The 13,628-nt window shown below is 41.9% G+C and overlaps 1 protein-coding gene across 2 annotated transcripts in view; it reads left to right on the top strand.

Annotated features, from left to right (window-relative positions):
* garre1 (granule associated Rac and RHOG effector 1) overlaps nucleotides 1-13,628 on the top strand; it is a 212,231-nt gene that overhangs the window by 160,751 nt on the left and 37,852 nt on the right. For both annotated transcript variants that reach the window (XM_073070469.1, XM_073070470.1), the window contains exon 4: nucleotides 11,475-11,615. In XM_073070469.1, coding sequence (XP_072926570.1) covers nucleotides 11,475-11,615 — 141 coding nt within the window. The remainder of the gene's footprint in view (nucleotides 1-11,474; nucleotides 11,616-13,628) is intronic.

The following is a 13,628-nucleotide window of genomic DNA, read 5'->3' as shown; positions in this document are numbered from 1 at the left end:
AGGTGAAGCCAAGTGGGTGGGGAAGACAAAGGACTGGAGAAGAAAGAATCTAATAAGAGAGGAGAGTGGACCATAGGAGAAAGGGATGGAGGAGAGGCACCAGGGGAGGTGATAGGCAGGTGAGAAGAGGTAAAATGCCTGAGTGGGGAATTAAAAAGGAGGGGTGGGGGGAAAAAGGAACAATTTTACCAGAAGGAGAAGTTGATATTCATGCCATCAGGTTGGAAGCTACCGAGAAAGAATATAAGATGTTGCTCCTCCACCCTGAGGGTAACCTCATCTTAGCACAAGAGAAGACCATAGTCCAAATGTCAGAGTGGGAATGGCAATCAGAGTATAAATGTTTCCTGTAAATTAACCCATACATCTTTGGAATGTGGGAGGAAACTCACACAATCGGGGGAAGAATGTGCAAACTCCTTACAGGCAGCAACGGGGTGATTTTCCAGTTGCTGGCGCTGTAAAATGTGAAGCTGTTGTGCCACCTGTTAAATGTATAAATTGGCATCAAGATTGGCAAGATACCATGAGCCAGATGCCCTGTCTAGTGCTTTACTGTTCTCTACCCCCATGCTGAACAGCAAGATCTCTTGTACTAATCTCATTTACCTGCACTTGGTCTGTAGCCCGTGATCAACACTCAACAGTGTTGCATTTAAGCACGAGAAAGGGAAAAGAATAGTGAGGTTGTGTGATGTTGGGTTGGAGGATGCTTACGTAGCTTGTTGGACTAGAGTGTGAAATTGTTACTTTTCTCATTGTTTGACTTTTCCTCTGCTTGCTTGTATTTTTATATAATCACCTGTGTACATGTATATGTTCAGCAAATTTTTCTGTGGTTGTAATGTAGGTAATTCTGTATTTTTCTAGAAGTTTCCCTGCTTCAGGAAGATTGGGGTCAAGTTAGAGTTTAAGGACAGGAATGTGGGAGAATGAGAGGCCAGGCTGGAGTCTAAGTCTCCGCTTCACATATGAAGGCCTGCGATGCAGGCGTGGGGCATGCATGGTCAGATGTTGGGCAGCAGAAATTTGATGAGGGCTCCCAGGTTAGGTGGTCGTTGGTGGGTTCCAGAAGCAGACATCCATGCGGGCAGTAGGAATGAGTTTCAAAGGCACCCTGAGTTTTCAAATCAGTGAGTCCAGAGCTCAAGACCTAGTATTTGGGGTCCTGTCATCAGCAGGTCCAAAGCTTGAGGCCTAGTGTTCAGGGTCCTGTCATTGGTGAGTTTGGAAATGGAGGCCTATTGTTCAGAGTCCCAGCATCGGCGAATCCAGAGATCAAGTTTGGTGATTGGCGCGTTCTGAGATTGATGCCAAGGATCAAGGATTAAATTGGAAGTTCAGAAGACATGGTCCATTAGCCTGAGCCGAGTCTTTGAATCTCTGAGAGTCCACAGGGCAAGTCAAATCCCAGTGTGTGCAAGTCTAAATCTGAATCCAAGTTCACTGTAGTCTGGAGGCTGAAGAAGACTGCCTGCTCTGGGGTATGTAGTGGGAGGGAGGAATGGGGCTTGTTTTGCTGTTGTTGTTTTGTTGCTTGTTGTGTGCTATGTTGTTCTGCTGATCATCGTGGGAATGCTGTGCTGGCACCAGACTGTGTGTTGATTGTTAACACCCTCGGGGGTGGGGGGGGGGGTGTTGATTGATAATGCAAATGATACATTTCACTGTATGTTTCATGTGGTAAATAAACTTAAATCTTGAATCTCATTCTTATAACATTTACTAAAGGACCATAATCAGTTGCATTTTGTGTCTCATTCTTGACATCTGAAAAACCTTTAGATTGTAAAATCAAAATTCAAAGTACATTTATTATCAAAGTATGTATGCTTCATACAAGCAATACACACCAAAAGCTGGAGGAACTCAGCAGGCCAGGTAGCAACAGTCAACATTTCAGGCCAAGACCCTTTGGCAGGACCCTCTATCCTGAAGTGTCTCGGCAACATAGATGCTGCCTGGCCTGCTGAGTTCCTCCAGCACTTTGTGTGTTGTTTGGTTTCCAGCATCTGCAGGTTATCTCTTGTTTGTGATACTTTATACAATCTCAAAATTTGTCTTCTTGTAGGCAAAGAAATTCAACAGAACCCATTTTAAAAGAAAAGACCATCAAACACCCAATATGTGAAAAACGATCAAATCATGCAAACAATAAAAAGTAAACAATTAACACTCAGAACTAAAGTTCATGAAAGTGGGTTCACGCCACAAAGCCATTTCATTGTTGCGCTGGCCCAGGAGCCCATTCAGTGCAGAGATGAGTTAACTTTGTGCAGCACTGACCTGGCCTAGACTCCCCGGCCTTTGCAACCTGGCCCTGCACTTGAATCAGCTGAAGGTTGACTCATTCCTTGCTCTAGAGTACGGACTCTGCCATTTCAAAGCGTGTCAGGCCTGCTTGTGTACTGTATAATTTTAAGTAGAATATAAAGTAAGTTTATTTTGAGTGCCCACCACATTGGTTTAGAGACACAGTCTTCTTTCTCCTGGCAAGGAGTCTAGATTAGCCCCAATCACTCAGAATAAGAGCTGATAGGGCTGACGTCTAACATTTCTTCATGGAGGGGTTGAGAATTTTTGTAATTCTCTACCCTGGAGGCAGTGGCAGCTCAGTCATTGTGCTTTCAGTATACAGTTGGTTAGATTCCTGGACAGAACTGTTGGTTGATTGGTTAAGCACCAACTCCCTTAATGGGGCATAAGCTACCAACAGCAGCTTGCAGAGTCCTTTATCATGAGCCAGTCTTTTAAGTTGTCCCCAAGTGTAGACCATCTTTGAAAATCCTTCTTCTCCCAAAGATGAGGCCTCTGGAGCTTCTGTTGACATTTCTGTAGCTCTGGATTTTTAAGAATGGGGTTGTTAGCCCCATGTCCAACCCTTCTCCTTTTGCAGCTGGGTTTGGAACCATCCATGGTGGAGTTGGATTTAATTTTTGTGTGCATTTAATGCAGTGGTTGGTAGGTTCTTGATTGGCAGGGCGTCAAAGGTTCCAAGGAGAAGATAGCAGAACAAGGTTGAGAGGGATAATCAGCCCATCACAGCCATGCAGACTAAGAATTGTGTTCAGTTCTGGTCCCCTCATGATAGAGAGGTATGGAAGCTTTAGAGAGGGTGCTGAGGAGATTTACCAGGGTGCTGCCTGGATTGAAGAGCATGTCTTGTGAGGATAGGTTGAGCAAGCTAGGGCTTTTCTCTTTAGAGCGAAAGGAGATGAGAGGTGGCTTGTTGGAGGTGTACAAGATAAGAGATGTAGATAGAGTGGACAGCCAGAGACCTTTTCCCAGGGCAGAAACGGCATGAGAAGAAAATATAGGAAGGGATGTCAGAGGTAGTTTTTCACATAGAGAGTTGAGTGCGCTGCGATGGGTGGTAGTAGAGACAGATACGTTAAGAACATTTAAGAGTCTCGTAGATAAAGCAAATGGATGATAGAAGAATGGAGGGGTATGTGAGAAGGAAGGGATAGATTGACCTTGGAGTAGATTCAAAGGATATGACAACATTTTAGACCAAAGAACCTGTACTGTGTTGCACTGTTCTATGACCATCAAGACTATCCGTAGCTGGTTATGAATTGGTTTGTTCCAAGGCTTTAAGTATAGTTAGTTAAATGTTTAATCTTTGGGGATGGCATCTTTAAAGTGTTTACACAGCACTGTTGGCATCCTTTGTGTTTAATTTGTTGTTTTGTGGAATACATAATGTTTTCAGACTGCGGGATCACATGAGGAAAGCCAGCTGCAGCGTACCTGCTGCAGCCTAACCATCTCAAAGCTCGAGCACACATGGCTTGTTAGGTACTAGGAGAATCGGGACAGGTGGGCTTACATAGCACACAGGATCTCATCAGCTGGTGGCACAGAATGGCTACCTCTCCATGTGTGTTCCCCCCGTGACCCTGTGGGTTTCCTCCATGTGCTGCAATTTCCTCCCACAGTCCATAGACATATGGGTTAGTAGTTTAACTCGTCACTTGGGTGTAATTGGGCTCCAAAGGTTCATTTGGCTGGAAGGGCCTGGTACCCTGCTATATTTCTAAATAAAGAAATATTTATATGGCAATATACTGAAGATGAAGCTCTTTAATAGGCTCAAGTGGGGTCAAGCACAGAGAAAATGTTTCCCATGGTTTAGAAACATTTTTTGCACTGAGTCAGGAGAGTTTAGAATATGGAACGTAGACCAGCACAGCACAGGAACAGGCCCTTCTGCCCACTCTGTTGTGCCAAACCAAATAAATAAGCAATCAAATGTCTAAAGAAGCTAATCCCTTCTGCCTACACAATGTCCATATCCTACCTTTTTCCTCACATTCACGTGTCTATCTCAACATCTATTAAAAGTCTAATCTACCTACTTCTACCACTTCCCCAGACAACACATTCCAGGCACTCAGGACTCTGTAAAATAAGAAACTTGCTCCTCACATCTCCTTTGAAATGACACCCTCTCACCTTAAATGCATGCACTCTTGTATTAGATATTTAAACCTGGAAAGGAAGTTAGAGTTTGTCCACTCTATCTATGTCTTTCATAATCTTACAAACCTCTGTCAGATTTACCCTCTGCCACTCCAGAGCAAACAACCCAAGTTTGTTCAGCCTCTTGTTTTAGTAATATACCCTCTAATCCAGGCAGTATCCTATCAAACCTCTTCTGCATCCTCTTCAAAACCATGACATCATTCCTATAATGGGGCGACCAGGACTCTAGGCAATGCTCCAAATGTGACCTAACTAGTTTCATAAAGCTGCAACATAACTTCCTGTCTTTTGAATTCAATGTCTGGACTAATAAAAGCAAGCATGGTTTCCCCTAGACAAACGTGGTACGTGGTTGATAGAGCTGAGTCTTACACCTTTTTAACCTCACTGTCATCAAGTTATGAACTTGAACCCTATGATCCCTCTGCTCATCAGCGTGCACTGTAGGTCTCTTTACATTTGACCTACCAAGGTGCAACACTTCACATTTGATCAGGTTAAACTCCGTCTGCCATTTCTCTGCCCATGTCTGCAACTGGTCTTTGATGGTCTTCTATACTATCCACAACGCTGCTAATCTTTGCATGATCTGAAAGCTTACTAACTCACCCAGCTACGTTTTCATCCAGGTCATTTCTATGCATCACAAACAGCAGAGATTCCAGTGCAGAATTTGCATTTGAAGGGGATCAAATGTAAAGGGACAGAACACAGTTTATGGCAAGACATGTTGATGAGCAGAAAGATTTTGGGGTGCAAGACCACTGCACCATGAAAGTGGCTACACATATTGATAGGGTGGTAAAGAAAGTGCATGGCATGCTTGTCTTTAGTGGTCGAGGAACTGAGTTCAAGGGTTGGGAAGTTATATCAGAGCTTTATAAAACTGTAGTAAGGTGCAACTAGCATATTGTATATAATTCTGGTTGCCTCATTATAGGAAGCATGTGGAGGCTTTGGAGAGAATGTAGATGAGGCTATAAGAAGAGGTTAGGCAAACTTGTTTTCTTTGGAGCAGATAGAGGCATAGGCAGCCTTTATCTTTTTCCCAGGGTTGAAGTATCTCCTAACAGAGGGCATGCATTTAAGGTGAAAGGAAAAGGAGATGTGTGATGGATGCCTGAAATGCACTGCCTGGGGTGGTGCTGGAGCAAAATACAGTAGCGTTATTCAACAAGATAGATAATGAATGTGCATGAATGGGATGGATATAGACTTTGTGTAGGCAGAATGGATTTTGTTTAATTGGCACCGAATTATTAATTTAAAGAGTGATAAAGGTTAGCTTTATTTGTCACTTGTACATTGAAATATATTGAGAAATATGTAATTTGTGTCAAAGACTGGTATATTTTATAGATGTGCAGAGGGCAGCCACAAGTGTGGCTTAGCACTAAAGTCCTGTGCTGATCAACTGACTGGAGTGTTCACTGATATCTTTAACCTCTTTCTTTGGCTGTCTGAGATAACTTCCTGCTTCAAATAGGCTTCAATTATACCGGTCCCTAAGAATAACGTGATAACCTGCCTCAATAACTATCGTCCAGTATGACTTACATCTACCACGATGAAGTGTTCTGAGGTTGGTCATGATGCAACCGCTCCTCTTTGAGGAGAGACCTGGATCCGTTCCAATTTGCCTACTGTCACAGCTGATGCCATTTCATTGGCCCTTCACTCAGCTCCAGAACATCTGGACAATGAAGATACCTACATCAGGATGTTCTTCATTGACTACAGCATTGCAATCAACAATATCGTCCCCTCAAAATTCATTAAACTTTAAGACTTGGGCCTCGATACCTCCTTGTGCCGCTGAATCCTCAATTTCCTCATTGGCAGACCCCAGTCACTTTGGATTGGCAGCATCTCCTCCACATTTACCATCAGCACAGGTGCACCACTAGACTGTGTGATTAGCCCTGTGCTTCACTCACTTTATACCTATGATTTTGGGGAAAAAATTGCAAGAAATGAATATAGCTATGATGCTGTATTTAAGTTTGCTACTACTGTTGTTGGCTGAAACAAAGGTGGTGACAAATCAGCAGAAGATTGAAAGCATGACTGAGTGGTACCACAACAACCTCAATGTTAGCAAAACCAAAGAGCTGATTATCAACAGGATAGAGAAACCAGAGGTCCGTGATGAGGAATGGACGTGGAGGTATTCAGTTGCTTTAAATTCCTTGATGTTAACATATCAGAGGAACTGTCCTGTGACCAACACATAAATGTCATGACAAAGATGGCACAACTGCAATTCTGCTTTATTATGCATTGTGTAGATTCAGCATGTCACTCAAAACTATGATGAACTTCTATAGATACACATTGAAGGGTATCCTAACTGGTTGCATCATAGCCTGGTATGGAAACATCAATTATCAAGAATGGAAATGACTACAGAAAGTGGTGGCTACAACCCAGTCCATCACAGGCAAAGCCCTCCCCAGCAGTGAGCACATTTATATGGAGCATTGCCACAAAAATGCAGCATCCGTCATCAGGGACCCCCAGCATTAAGGCCATGCCTTCTTCTCACTACTGCCATCAAGCACGATGTATAGAAACCTTAGATCCCAGACCACCATAGAAATTTAATCTATTCTCATAAGGCAAGTTCCCCAATGCAGGCAACATCCTTGTAAATCTCCTCTGCGCCTTTTCTATGGTTTCCACATCTTCCACATCCTTCTTGTAGAGAGGCAACTAGAACTGAGCACAGTACTCTTAAGTATGGTCTGACCAGGGTCCTATATGGCTGTAACATTACCTCTCAGCTCCTAAACTCAATCCCATGATTGATGAAGGCCAATGCACCGTATGTCTTCTTAACCACAGAGTCAACCTCCAAGTTCAGGAATAGTTATTACCCTACAACCATTAAGCTCCTGATCTGGCGTGGATAGCTTCACTCACCACAACTCTGAACTGATTCTACGACCTATCAACACAATTTCAAGGACTCCTTACAATTCATGTTCTCAGTCTCATTTTATCTGCACAGTTTGTCGTCTTTTGCACATTTGATGCATGGTGGTCTTTGTTTATGTGTAACTTTTCATAAATTAAGTTGTGTTTCTTTTCTCCTGTAAATACCTGCAAGAAAATGAATCTCAAGGTATATGGTAACATCTGCATACTTTGCAAATAAATTTACTTTGAATGCTTATGCTTGAAACTTTGCAAACTCATATCAAAGTTGCAAAAGTTGTGTTTTGAAATTTGTCATTTCTGCAAATTTTCTCCTTCCAAAATATGCGGCACACACTCACTTTCTCAAAATAAAAATTTTCATGCGACTAGCTCTGAAATTGTTAAGCAGAATCAACTTAAGATTTGTTCAGCTTGTAATCAAGCCACATTGAAGAGTCCGGAGAACTCCTGGCTTAACATGGGACATGATGACTACTACTAGGTTAAACTGTTAACATAGAACTTAGAACACTATAGAACACTACAGGCCCTTCAGACCATGGTGTAGTGCTGAATCTTTAACCTACTCTAAGATCTTCTAACCCTTCCCTCCCACATAATACTCCATTTTCTTTCATCCATGTGCCTACCTAAGAGTATCTTAAATGTCCCTAGTGTATCTGCCTGTACCACCACCCCAGCAGTGCATTCCACACACCCACCACTCTATAAAACCTATTTCTGGCATTTCCTCCATACTTTCCTGCAATCACCTTAAAATTTTGCTGTCTTGTATTAACTATACCTACCCTTGGAAAAGGTGCTGGCTGTGCACTCAATCTATGCTCTTATCATTTTGTAACCTTTCATCCTCCTTCACACCAAAGAGAAGAGTCCTAGCTCACTCAAGCTTTCCTCATAAGGCATGCTCTTCAATCCAGGCAGCATTCTGGTGAATCTCCTCTCCACCCCCTCTAAAGCTTCTACATTCTCCTTATAATGAGGTGACCAGACTGAACACTACCACACAAGTGTGGTCTAACCAGTGTTTCATAGAGCTGCAGCATTAAGTCTATAAACTAAGAAGGCATTGCACTCAGTAGATACATCTGGAGGAAAATTTGTTCAAGAGAGAGTGATGTTACATGGTAACGACTTTTGCTGTACTGTGGAAAACAAGCAGCATCTGTGAAATCTGTGAATAGTGTCCTGACGAAGGGTCTTGACCCGAAACGTCGACAGTACTAGTACTTCTCCTATAGATGCTGCCTGTCCTGCTGTGTTCCACCAGCATTTTGTGTGTGTTATCATCTGTGAAAGGAGAGATTGAACAACCAAAAGACCCGACCACTAACCATATCCACCACTTACTCCTGCCCACACTGCACCAGAATATATAGATCAGATCCTGGATCAGTCTCTACAGCCACCCAAGGGACCACTGATAGATAAGCCCTGAACAGAACAATGTACTCGACTCGAATGATTGCACTGCTACTACTATAGAGCTGCAACGTTACCTCACAGCTCCTGCGCTCAATAAAGGCCAGCACACCAAAGCCTTCTTAAGCCCTCTATCAACTTGTCCAACAACTATGGCTATTAAAGTGTTCATAAGCACTTCAAGTGAGGTATATTTTACCAAATCTGCAGAGGCTCAAAATCTAAAATACAGGTGTCCCCCCCCCCCCCCCCCTTTACAAAGGTAGAGCGTTCCTCTGAAACTTTTCTTAAGCTGAAATGGCATAAAGTGAAGAACCGTTAATTTATATGGGAAACATTTTTGTAAAAGCAAAAATCCTCTTTGTAATGCGAAAACAGGTTACTAATGTAAGTCTATAGTAAAAGCGAAGTGGCGTAAAGCAGGGGACACCTGTAAATGAAAAAAACAAATGCTGCAAATGTTAACAGGTCTGCAACTATGGAGAGAGAAAAGGTTTCAAATCAACTCTTAACTGGCTTGGAGATGCTATGTGGGCAGTAGAAGTGGCTAACTGCAATCAGTCAGGATAAATGGGTCATTTTAGGATCAGCATCCCAGTTCTAATGAAGGACCTTCAACCCAGAAGCTTAAATCATTTTCCTCTCCACAGACGCTGCCTGATCTTCTGAGTGTTTCTAACATTTTCTCTTTCTGTTTTATTTTTTGACAACCGTCAACAGGTAGCTGAAAGTCTTAGCAATGGTGGGGGTGGAAAGCTGCACTGAAGTATGGCACAGTGGGATGTTGAGTTCACCTTTGGCAATCGAAAGTAGCTGGAGTTGATGCTGCTGGATCCTGGTGTCTTTACCATCCCAGAGTTTTTCAGAAGTCAAGAATGAGGCATAAAACTTGTTGCTTACGGCTATTTTATTAAGTGTTACAAGAATAAAGGACGAGCAAAGAAAGACTGAGGAAAAAGCAGTCGTGACCGTCATACTCAAACCAGAATTAACAAACGCAAAATACTCTGCAGATGCTGGGGTCAAAGGAACATGCACAACATGCTGGAGGAACTCAGTAGGTTGGGCAGCATCCGTGGAAATGAACAGTCAACGTTTCAGGCTGAAACCCTTCGTTCAGTCCAGACGAAGAGTCTTGGCCCAAAACGTTGACTGTTCTTTTCCATATTGATAACAATCAGCCTATAAAAATAGACAGATTCAAGTGGTGTGACACCTGCTCCAGAAAAACTAAGAAGATTCTAGAAAAATAAAAAAGCAACTACTGTAATTGCTGTAAAATTCACTGGACAATTACACCTGTATAGATGACTAGATGAAACAATACAATCAAACATTGGAAAGTTAAACTACAAGGAAATAAATGAGCAAAACCCTACTTCTACACGCTGATCGACAATGTAAAGAATCCTGATACTGAAGTCCAGAATGTGTGGAAATAAAAACAGGTCAGGTAGCATCTGTAGAGAGAAAAACAAGTAATGTCTCAGGCACAGAACCCGTCATCAGATCCGGAAAAGAGTAAAACAGTTTAGTGTAGATAGCAGAGAATGTAGAGCAGGAGTTCCCAACCTTTTTATGCCATGGATCCCTCCCATTATCCGAAGGGTCCGTGGACCCCATATTGGCAATCCCTGATGTAGAGGGAGGGTGATGGGTGGAATAAAGGGTGAGACCAGATCACCTAGGTAAAGTTGAAAGTAAATTTATTATCAAAGTACATATATGTCACTATATACTACACTGAGATTTGTTTTCTTGTGGGTGTTCACAGTAAATAGAAATAAACACAATAAAATTAATGAAAAATCTCACACAACAGAGATGGACAAACAGCTAATGTATAAATTACAACAAGCTGCAAATGCAAAAAGAAAAAAAATTTGCAATAAAGTTTGTGAGAATGCTCACAGGAATGAAAAGGTTAGCATATGAGAAGCATGTGATGACTGTTCCTATACTTGCTGAAATTTAGAAGAATGAAATGGGTCTCATTAAAACCCACCAAATATTGAAAGACCTAGATACAGTGACATGGAGAGGATGTTTGCAATAGTGAGGGAATCAAGGGCCAGAGGGCACAACCTCAGAATTGAGGACCGTCCCATTTAGAACAGAGACGAGGAATTTCTTTAGTTAGAGGTGCTAAATCTGTGGAATCCATTGCCATAGACAGCTGTGGAGGCCAAGTCATTGTGTATATTTAAAGTCGTGGTTGATAGGTTCTTGATTAGCAGGGGTTTCAAAAGTTATGGGGAGAAGACAGAGAATGGGGTTGAGAGGGATAATAAATCAGCCATCGTAGAATGGCAGAGCAGACTTGGGCCAAATAGCTTAATTCTGCTCCTATGTCTCAGGGTCTGTATTTGGATGCAATTCTTCACAAAAGGCAGTGGAAATCAGGAGGCCATGCCCCTACAATGCTGTCAGTTGTAACTTCCAACACCCAGAGAGTGTTTGTTGGTTTGAGGTTTGCAGAAACAGGGTAGGTTAATGGAGGCAAGATCCAGGTCATTCTCAACCTCTCTGACTATGGAATAGGCCTTTTTCTATTCTTGTGTTGTACTGTGTGCCAACAGAGAGACCCTGTGGAACTGATGTTTGTTTTATTTTTACTCTCAAAGGCCACCTCACGCTTACGTGAGAGGGGAAGCGATGGCAGCCTGGCCGGTCTTGAAGTTCAGCAGTTGTTCTGCTCCCAGACCACGGCGATTCCTGAGCACCAGCTGAAGGACCTGAATGTGAAAATCGACAGTGCTCTGCAGGTGAGTATAGTGCCGCAGGAAGCTGCTGTGCTGTGTAAAGGGGAATAACGTCAATGGTCCTCTGCCAACACTAGCAGGCATTTGGTCTTCCTTCTTCTCAGTAGCTGTGGTCCCATCCCAGCATTTCAGAATTAGAATCAAAATCAGGTGTAATATCACTGACATATGTTGTGAAATTTCATATTTTATGGCGGCAGTACAGTGCAATACATACGTGAAAATTCTATAAATTACAGTAAAAAAAATACAGCGGATTTCCTGTTAATTGGGACATGGCGGGACCAGTACATTTCGGCCCAATTAAGCGACTTTGCTAATTAGCTGGCGTTTCGTGGAGATAGTTAAGAAGGTATAAAAAAGAAATTAATTTTAACCAGGTAAAAAATTACATATTTAAGTGAAATGCATAACAGTGTATTGGTTCCTAATAGTTATCAATGGAGGAATTCATCCAGTGCAGGCTGCTGTGTTCTTTTTATTGATTGTAAATGATCAATATCTGCGCAGACACCTAGTGCAGATAGTGGACTGCCATCATAACAATGCTTTTGCAGATTGCATTCTCCAAATCTTCATTTTCTTTGTAACATTGTTGCTACCTTAATTCTTCATCGTACCTAACTTGGTAAAATAGTGGAGTAATTTCATTTTCACTCCTGGCCATTTCTGTCATCTCCAAGTCTGCATGCTTGAAATTGCAGCAAGCAAAACAGTTCTGAATTGTCTCATTGCTTATTTCTTGCCAACTACCTATGACCAAAAAAAACTGCTGTTTAAACACAGTCTTGCAACTAATGCTATTTAAAAGCTATCTGCTCTAAGTACCATGTAGTATCTAATGGCCACACAAGTGCACGTGGCTGACCCAAGAAAGCAGCATAGTATCCCTGGTTGTATTCTTGATTAGTTTTTGTTCTTTTAGATTAGTATTTTGTCCCAAATAAGCAGTTGCCCTGATGAACTGATGACCCAATTAACTGGAATCCACTGTATGTGTATATATATATATATATATATAAAAAAAATAAATTAAATTAGTAGTTGAAGAAAGAGCAAAAATATTGAGGTAGTGTATGTGGATTCATTGTCTGTTCAGAAATCTGAAAGCAAACATAGTGTGTGCCTCTCAGGATGAGGCTTTTTATTCTAGAACAGGGGTAGGCAACCTATGGCCCGAGGGCCAGATCCGGCTCGCGAGCAAATATTGGGATACTATGCTTATCCAGCCCGCGAGCGACTTTTCCTTATTCTGAGTGTTTCTCGCGACAACACTGATGGACATGCATGGTGTCTTGTTACACTGGTCCCAGGTTTCGTTTTGTTCCAGCCCAAACACTGGTATATACAAATGACGGGAAGGCAGACTACCTTATTATTATATATTAGATACTCTCCGTGCACGCGCAGGTTTTCAGATAGGATCATTCAAATTCGTAAACAGAAACATCGTCACTGTGTTTTAACAAGAAATCCATGCTAAATATCCAGATATTTACATGTGCTACGATACTTGTTGACTAACTCGCGTTTCGAAATAAAATTGAAGAAAAAAATTCCAATGGCAATGAATGCAAAACACAGGAAGGTAGACACTGAGTGCTGAAATTTCCAAGACACTTGGACACTAGATTACTTCTTCATTGAGCAAACTGGGAAACCAGTTTGTCTGATTTGCTTAGAAAATGAGACAAAGGTCCCAGAATTGAGAAAAGAGTTTTCATCTTGTTTTGCTGATTTTCGCTTGCATGCAACTGAGTTCAAGCTGTTTGCTACTCCATTTAATGTGGAAGTGGACATTGCATCAGAAATTTTTCAAATGGAATTGGTTGAGATGCAGTGTGATGACATATTGAGATCGAAATGTCATTCTGAAGATGTGTCAGTGCTTGACTTCTATATAAAATATATTCATCCAAGTGGGAAGTATCCTAACTTAGTGGACCATGCAAAAAAGATGGCATCATTGTTTGGCAGCACTTATCTGTGTGAGCAATTATTTTCAAAAATGAAGCG

Source organism: Hemitrygon akajei, chromosome 17 (genome assembly GCF_048418815.1).
Source record: "Hemitrygon akajei chromosome 17, sHemAka1.3, whole genome shotgun sequence".
Classification (NCBI taxonomy): domain Eukaryota; kingdom Metazoa; phylum Chordata; class Chondrichthyes; order Myliobatiformes; family Dasyatidae; genus Hemitrygon; species Hemitrygon akajei.
This window is presented reverse-complemented; position numbering and strand designations above follow the sequence as displayed.